Genomic DNA, 8,181 nt, shown 5'->3' with positions numbered 1-8,181 from the left:
GTTTTACTTCTGTTTCCTGTCCAAATGGATTAGTTTAGTCTCAATTACCTTACACACCAGGGTAAAATCCAAAAGCTGAAAGAGCTCTCAAGTGCTCAGTTATTCACTTAGGAGAAACTTAAGGGTCCTTCTGCATGGTTGACACAAGCACTTAGGAAGTACAGAAATTAGGGTTTTTCATGATTCTCCTAGCCTGTTGCAACATGTGGATGGGGCAAAACCAATGTTTGGTTTAGTCTCTTGCTCTCGGTTCTGTTGCCTGGTACCGTAGGTGACCCCAAGTTTTACAGGACTTTCCTCTATGCAACTTTTAGGCACTTGCAGCTATGGGCTGGCACAAGTCATATCAGTTGCATATATGCATGTATGTTGCATATATTTCATGTATGCTGATGTCTGTCAAGCCTGACAGACAGGCTTGTAAAAGAAGATTCAGTGGCTCATAGGGAACTAAATATGATCTATTGAACGTCTGATACATGATATTAGTTTGTTTGCTTTCAGTTGCTTGTAGCAGCTAAGTAGGTTTAATTTTTACTGTGATAAAAATCCCTTCCTCTGATACAGAGGCAGCCTTTTTTTCCTCTGAGTTGTTTATTACCTTTGTAGTCATGCAGAGCTCTATTTATCAAGTAAACATTTTCTGTGCAGCATGACCCTCAGTCACAGATTGTTTTGCATGTAGTCTGGAAGGACTATTTACAGCACCTTCTACTTCTCTCTGGAAATCCTGTATTGAGTACAAGTGGAAAAAATTGGCTGAGGTATCTGTAAAGGTATTTTATGAAATATTTTGCTGTGTGCTCACTAAAATGTTCCATTTCTCCTTCCGTATACCTGTTAAGGCTGTTCAGGCTTAGAATCACACAGAACTGGTATTTGTCCTGATATTGGTTACTATATCACAGAAGCTAATAGAAACATTTCTAGGTGTTAGTTTGATGCCTTAAAAGAAAGATTTGTTAACACCTCAAAGAAATGGATAATAGCTTTATTAAAAGACTTTTCAAATCCAGAAAACTAGGAAGAATTGAGAGGACCCTGCCTGATGATAACAAGCAGCCTGAGTAGGTAAGTGGTTTAGACATTCGTGTCAGAAGTGTTGTTCTGAAGTCAGTTGCTCTATGGTCTCTTCCTCTCATGTTTTTCACGAAAAACCTTGAGACAGCTTAGGTTCTTCCTGATGTGAAACAGGAAACATTTTGAAATAGTGGCATTTTTCACAGGACAGGAAAACGTTGTCACCGAATTCTACATGGCAAGTTAACAGTTGTTACTCCTTTTCGTTAAATATAACTGGATTACTGTAAATAAACCAAAGGTTTCAAGATCTCCATTTGTCTTTCTGCACTTGCATTAATTTCTTGGATGAGGGAGACATTTTGTAATACTGTTACATTTTCAAGCAGTAGAAACTAAAAGCCATTTCATTAAGATTGATGCTATTTTATGACATGGGCATGAAGATTTGCTTGCCCGTATTGTTTGCACACCACAGTTTTGCAGTGAAACTTTCATTAGAAATTCTGTAATGTTCAGGGGATTCAGTCATTGGTATCATTTAGTTAGCCCATAGATTTTGAAAACCCACTGGGTATGGCACAGACGTGCATCCACTGAACAAACAGCTATATGTAACCTCCTTCCCTGCTTCTTTATTGCCTTGGTGGGGAAGATCGTGTTCCTATTGCAGGGTCAGCATAATGAAATCTGTACCTGTGCCTCAGCTGCTTCTGATTTTTGCTCCTGCATTCACACAAACCTACCAAAATCAGTAGTTTTTGTTAATGTGTTCATTTCCATGTTGGTGTCGTTAAGGTGCAGCACATAGTCCATGCCACAAAGTCAGGTTTGGGGAAGAGGCAAGAGGGGTGATAGTTTCTAATAGAGTAGATCCAACACCTGGGGGCAGTAATTGCTTAAACTATCATAAATAGGCTCCCCACTGTTTGTGTGACAGCCATCAGAGATTTATAGTAGATCGGAGACATAGATCATTCTTCAGGGTGATACAAGCTGCCCCCAGTGATGCTTTAAATAGCAGATTAATCGACTAATTAATTTTTCTATTTATTTCATAAACATACCTTAAATGGCAGTTCCATTTAACACTCTATAAAGAAATGTCTTTTAAAAATAAAAAAGGCAAACAAAAAATAGCATGGAAGAAAGCTTAAAAATAGACTGCCTGGAGAGAGGAGTTATGGTATAGGATTGTCCCACCAAGAATGGCAAACCTGGTCTTCTCACACTGTGCTGGGGACCTTTGAGATCTTGTAAATAAAGGTGGAATGAGGGGAGTTCTTACTGAGCTTGCATAATTCTTTCTTCTTTATTAAAAATGTTTTCAGTTGTTGAAACTTACAGCTAATGTTAGGTCTCTATTGCTGTTACCCACAACGAAAACTATCTTGTAATTAGGATCTTTTAAAAATAACTTCTGTGTGCCTGACCTGTTCTCTCTGCAACAGGATTCAGTAACTACTGAAACAACTCTGTGGTTGGGTTTGGGGGTGCGATTTGGCTATTCTGCGGGCAATATTAATGTAGGTGGAAATTATTTAGAGGGATTCATCTGTTCTAGGTAAATAGTATTGGATTTTTGTTACTACATTAGAAAAGTCTGTGTTACAAAGAGCCTACAAGTTGATCAGTCATTTGTTTACTGACAGAATTGCTAGGAAGAGGTGGGCTTTGGGCTTTTTCTTTTTAAAGGAATAGTTAATCTTCAAGGTGAAGAGTAGGTAATTTATTTATTTGCTAGGCAGTTCTGGGTAGAGAGGAGAGCAAACACTAAATCATTGTAAAATAATGTCACTGTAGTGATTTGAGAGGTGCATGAAACTCCTGTTATGAGCCATTCTTGCCAATCACACTTTTCAGCTGGATGTTGGCATAACTGGTTCCTTGATGGAGGTCTGAGGTGCATGAAGATCTCTGAAGAGTCAGTGCTCAAACCAGGTTTTAAATCACATAAAAGACGTGTAAAAGTGTCAAGTAGCCTTAAACTTTATATTATGGTGTGGTCATGAGTATGTGAGATGAAAAGTTTAATGCAGAAAATCAAATATTAACTGTAAAATGTAATTGAAGATGCAAGACTTTTTTTTTTTTTTATTCCTTTAGATTAGCCTACCACAAATATCTATTTAATTTACAGCATTATTGATTGCTTAACAGAAGATTTTATTTATCTTATTTCTTTAGTAACCACTAGTTTTGCGGTGAAACCTTCCTGCATATTTTACTGCCTCTTTGGTTACACAAACAATGATTCATAAATAAATGTTTAACTCCACTAGAGTTAATGCGGTATTTGCACATGGATTATAATGTATTGTTTGAGAAATTTAATACATAGCTCAACTGTGCTCTGGGTATCAGTTTGAAATTGGATGCTGCAGGACCTGTTGTAGTCACTACCTTAAAATCTCAACAGATAGGAAGCATTATTTGCATTTTCAACTCTCTATTGGAGCATGATCTGGAATTAAAGCTCCTGTAAATCTGTCTGATGTGCCTGTCTATGCCTCCTCAAAGCTCACCCTGGAGAAGAACGGAAAAAAAACCCACAAGAACAACTCATGACCATGGTTCTTGCTCAAGGAAGACTGGACCTCAAATGCTCCTTTGAAAGTCCCTGCACAATGGTGCCAGTGTCTTAAGAAAACCCTTTATCTGCAGTTGTTTTGGAGCTTACATTAATGAAAGGGCAGACAAATGGGCATCATATGAAACCCAGGATTGACAGTGAGTCAACAGCAAATGCGAATATATGAGAAGTGCTGCAGGAGTACCACTGTATGCTTGCTTACCAATTTGTCTATCAGTCATTTCATGGTCTAGGAGCTCCTGAGCTACAAATCGCATCTTCAGATATGGAGTTTGTCATGGATTTTCTTCCTTTAGTTTGCCCAGCTACATGAACTTTAAGCTTAATTACACATTTTGTGAGGAAATAACTTTTTTTTTTTATTTTGCTTTGAAGCTGGCCTTCTGTGCTTTTCCTTGAACGTCTCCTGCTCTTAAAACAACCAGAAGTTGTTCCATATTTACCATTCCTGTGTCACGCATGATCTTGTGGAGGTCTGTCTTCTGCTTTCATCTGTCTTTTTCTTGCCTCTGTTTAAGTGTTCCTCTTACAAAAACTGTGCTGTGTTTGTCCCGTGTTGCCATTCTCTCTTGACCTGTTGTATTGGTAGATGAAAACCAACCAGAAGTGCACGTAGAATTGAGTTGGTATAGGATGCGTGATGAAATTACTTTGTGATGAATTTTTCACTTTTGCTCTGCATGTCTCTTCTAATAGTCTGTATAATTCAGTTTTATTTTTCTTGTCAGCTCAGTGCCGAGAAGCTGTTACTGTCATAGGCGGCTCTGTTGTAACCCAAAGTTTGTGTCCCAGGGTGCTGGTAGTCAGCTCCAGGTCTGTTACTATATATCTAAATGTAAGAACCCTTATCTGTGAACTCTTTTGCCCCTCATCTGACTTTCAGAGAGAGGTGCAAATCCCCCCCCTTGTTCAGAGGAAATAAGAGTTGGTATGAGAGCAGGATTCAGTGTCAGGAGGCCTTGCTACTTTGCTCTAAGAACGGACTGGCTGGTTAAAAACATCTGGTCTTTGCTTATTTCTTCTTCCCCCTCTGTCTTATTTCTTAAGTTTTAAGGAAAAGTGGTATTTGGAAATAGAATAATTGCTTAAGAATAGACCAAATGAAGTAATGGACTGAAAGAAGAACAGTATTAAACTTGGGATTTTGTATTTGTGATGTTTTCCCTCAGTAAGCATTCACTTGTTCCTTTTCCCTTTCTGATTATTCATGTACTCTTCAGCTAAAACTTCAACAACTGCATGCCATTCGAGTGTTTCACGGTTGTCTGGAGCATGTAAAATTTGGAGTACTGTGGCAGCGAAACTATGAGACTATCTAACTTGCACCAGAATTAATTGGCTATTGAGAATACGCTTTCAACTTGGCTAGTGCTTTCTGGCTTGGTGCTGTATATGTTCTGGACTTTGACACGAGAAATAAAGATTGGCAAGAGTTGTGCTTGTTTTGCTGCCTTTACTGTCTATACCATTTCTTGCTCTCCCTCATCAGTAGAGTATGTTCTGTCCTGCATGATTGTTTCTACATAAGGCTCCCCTGAAAGCTCTGGAAAAGTGGCCCACAGGTTTTAGAAGAAACCCCTGTGGGGACCTGCCTGCAACTTGGGTGTTTATCTGCTTTAGTGGTCGGTTGGCAACCACTCTAGCACCTTTTCTTACATAGCATATCTCTCTGAACTTGGATCGTCTGGGAAATAATGAGGGATACTACTCAAATATAATACTGTATTTTTTTGTCCAGGCTAATAACTTTCTCATATATGCTTGCTGAACACCAAGCAGAATACGTGATTTCTTGCACAAGCTTCCCTGTTTTGCTAGAACTAAATCATGTCCACTCTCATCTTGACTGCTGTCTCACACAAGGGAATATAAACACCTAATTTTAAACCTGACTCATTTTTATGATTGTACAAGTGTGCTAGATGATTATTTTTGAAGAGGAAAATTGCTGTGACACCCCTAATCCAAACTTAAATAGGGAATAACCTGGATGGTTGGTTTAAATCTGAGTATGCAACTATCTGTAGTTGTCCATCATACCAAGTCTTGCTGTAGTTGGAGGACAGGTGAAATGAGGGATTGTTACTGCTTTGAACACACAAGGGGGGGGGAGGGGAGGGCAAACAGTTGCTACTGGAAGAAATGTATTAGTTATTTACTGCTAATTAAAACAAAGCACATCAAAGCACTTTCCCTAAGTGGGCTAGAAGCAGAAATGTTACTGATATGAGAAGGACAGGACATACTGTAGGCTACTTTCAGGCTTTAGCAGGCGTTAATAGTTAGCTTATGCTTGATACACCTTTCAAATATTTCTTTGTAATATGAAGGTGCTACAAAAACTGGTTCTGGAACCATGTCGTGAAAAGTGTGTTGGTTGTCCAAGTCAAAGCTTAAAGTTTAGCTCTGCTCTTGAAAACGTGTTAGCTGTATCGGTTTGTAGGTGCAAAATGCAGATAATTTTCATTCTGCAGACTTATATTAGATTATATTCAGATAATTTTCATTCTGCAGACTTATATTAGATGTGTGCACACATTCGTGATTAAGAAACACAAAAGGAGTCGGTGAAGATCATAGCAGTGAGCATGAATTTTTCTTTCTTAGGGCAGAAATATCCTTTTAGTAAGGTATACCAAGGGATTGCGTGCTGTAGAAACCACAATGGGAATTGTGGCTAGACCCGACTAGCATTCATGTTGGTTTTGTTTAGCAGAACATTATGTAAAGCAGGCTAGGAGAAGTGGATACTTAGCAGCAAAACAAGGAGAATCATCATGCTAAATTACGTTGAAGTTCCAGAACGTAACCTGTAAGACTTCTTTTCAGCAAGGTGAGGAGCATGGAAATGAATCTGTCCCTAAAGATTAGCAGACGAGCTTATCTGTGATTTCCTGACCATAGTCTGTTTGATTTGTCAGTCCTGTCCCCTAGAAGCTAATTTATTGGGACTGGATATATTAGACAGACATCAATGAAGGCTTGAATTCCTTTTTCAATATATCCTAAGAAATCTATAGTCTGGGTTAAACTTCCATTTTGGTATTTTTACATGTGATATCATCCACAGTATTTGCCACAGACATGAATGCTACTAGGAAACCTTTCAGTCTTTAATTTCTAAAGCGTTTGTCACGTTAATGCTCATGCACAGGAACCTGAAAGCAAAACTTCCCTGGGACTTGAATTTCACAGAACATACTGAACTAAATAAGTATACTGAAAATATTGCTAGTTTCTCAAGTACCCAATAGCCCCTTCCTTCTCCAAAACCTGGAAGTTTGACTAGAGAAAGGGGACCTTGTTTTTGTTCCATGCAGGTAAAGCAATCTCTTGGTGTATTATGTAACTTCTTTTAATTGGGAGATGGGTATTTTGCCATGGAGATAATGAGACACTTTGTATCTAATGCGCATTTTTTTTTTCTGTTGTTGTTTTGTTTAGTGGGAGACTTTGATAAGATCTGGCGTGAGCACTGTGAGGATGAAGAAACTCTGTGTGAATATGCTGTGGCAATGAAAAACCTTGCAGATAATCACTGGGCAAAAACTTGTGAAGGGGAAGGCCGAATTGAATGGTGTTGCAGGTAAATCTTAATATGTTTGAAAGACGCAATTGTACGCTTCTACTTGCAATTATTTATAATACAAGGTTTAAGAATTTTTTTTGCCAATTTTTAAGATTTATTGCTTCCTAAAACAAATACCTTCTTACTGTTCCAACTTACTAAGGAAATGCAGCTTATGAAGTGTTTTGTTGTAAGATGACCCTTTTTAAAAGTATCTTCAACAAACAAGGTTGTTTGGTTTTTTTCCCTCAAATACTGAAGCTGTTTGCAAGTTAACCTATGAAGTAATTTTGTATACATTTGAACCTAAACTGAGAAAATGCAGTGCATGTAGCTCAAGTTTAATTTTCAGGACTTAGGTTTGATTTGTGCATATGGTAGCGTTTGGTTTCTAAATGCAAATCTCTGCTGCATAATTTTCAAGTCTTAATCTTTAGCCTCTGTGAAACTTCATTTTAAATGGATTTTAAACTTAAAAATTCCTATATGTCAAAACCATCTAATTTTTGTGGGGTTGTCTTAATAGTAAAGTCATGAAGTGAGTTCAGCTAAACTATTTCAATCCTTGAGGAAAATAAACTCATAAAAGAGAAATGTTGGTCACTCAGGATTCCTGCATACAGTTGGCATCCAAGGCATACCATGGAATCTCTACAGCAGAGTAAACCAAAATATTGTTGAAGTCTAACTTGAAAGAGAATTTATCGATGGTTCTGCCCTTGGGAATGACTTCAGACAGGCAAAAAGTAATACTGTGTGCCAGTGTGTAGGTCTTGCAGGTGAGTGTTGCAGTGTGATGAGGAAAAGGCAGCAAAGAAAAAAAGGCATGGTATTGCTAAATTTAAATTCATTACATGGGTCCTTTGAGCCCATAAAACAATAAAAAAAAAAGGGGGGGGGAGGAAGAACTGTGAAACAGTTGATCTAGAGGACATTTTAATGGCAACTTGAGCTGTTCTGTGGCTTCTGGAAATGGAGCAAGTAATAACAAGCCGTTTTC

General features: G+C 38.2%; 1 protein-coding gene across 3 annotated transcripts in view; it reads left to right on the top strand.

Annotated features, from left to right (window-relative positions):
• Positions 1–3,117: 3,117 nt before the first annotated feature.
• Positions 3,118–8,181, top strand: part of BMT2 (base methyltransferase of 25S rRNA 2 homolog) — a 28,027-nt gene continuing 22,963 nt past the window's right edge. The window contains exons 1-2 of one of the 3 annotated variants that reach the window (XM_035890905.1): positions 3,118–3,750; positions 7,058–7,199. In XM_035890905.1, the coding sequence (XP_035746798.1) occupies positions 3,705–3,750; positions 7,058–7,199 (188 nt within the window). In that variant the 5' untranslated portion in view covers positions 3,118–3,704. Of the gene's footprint in view, positions 3,751–6,221; positions 6,447–6,629; positions 6,934–7,057; positions 7,200–8,181 lie in introns of those variants that run through there. The other 2 variants (XM_035890906.1, XM_009635340.2) reach the window with 2 other exon arrangements.

This window comes from Egretta garzetta, unplaced genomic scaffold (genome assembly GCF_000687185.1).
Source record: "Egretta garzetta isolate BGI_Z169 unplaced genomic scaffold, ASM68718v1 scaffold503, whole genome shotgun sequence".
Lineage (NCBI taxonomy): Eukaryota > Metazoa > Chordata > Aves > Pelecaniformes > Ardeidae > Egretta > Egretta garzetta.
Note: the sequence above shows the minus strand (reverse complement) of the source record. Positions and strands in the feature narration are given on the sequence as shown.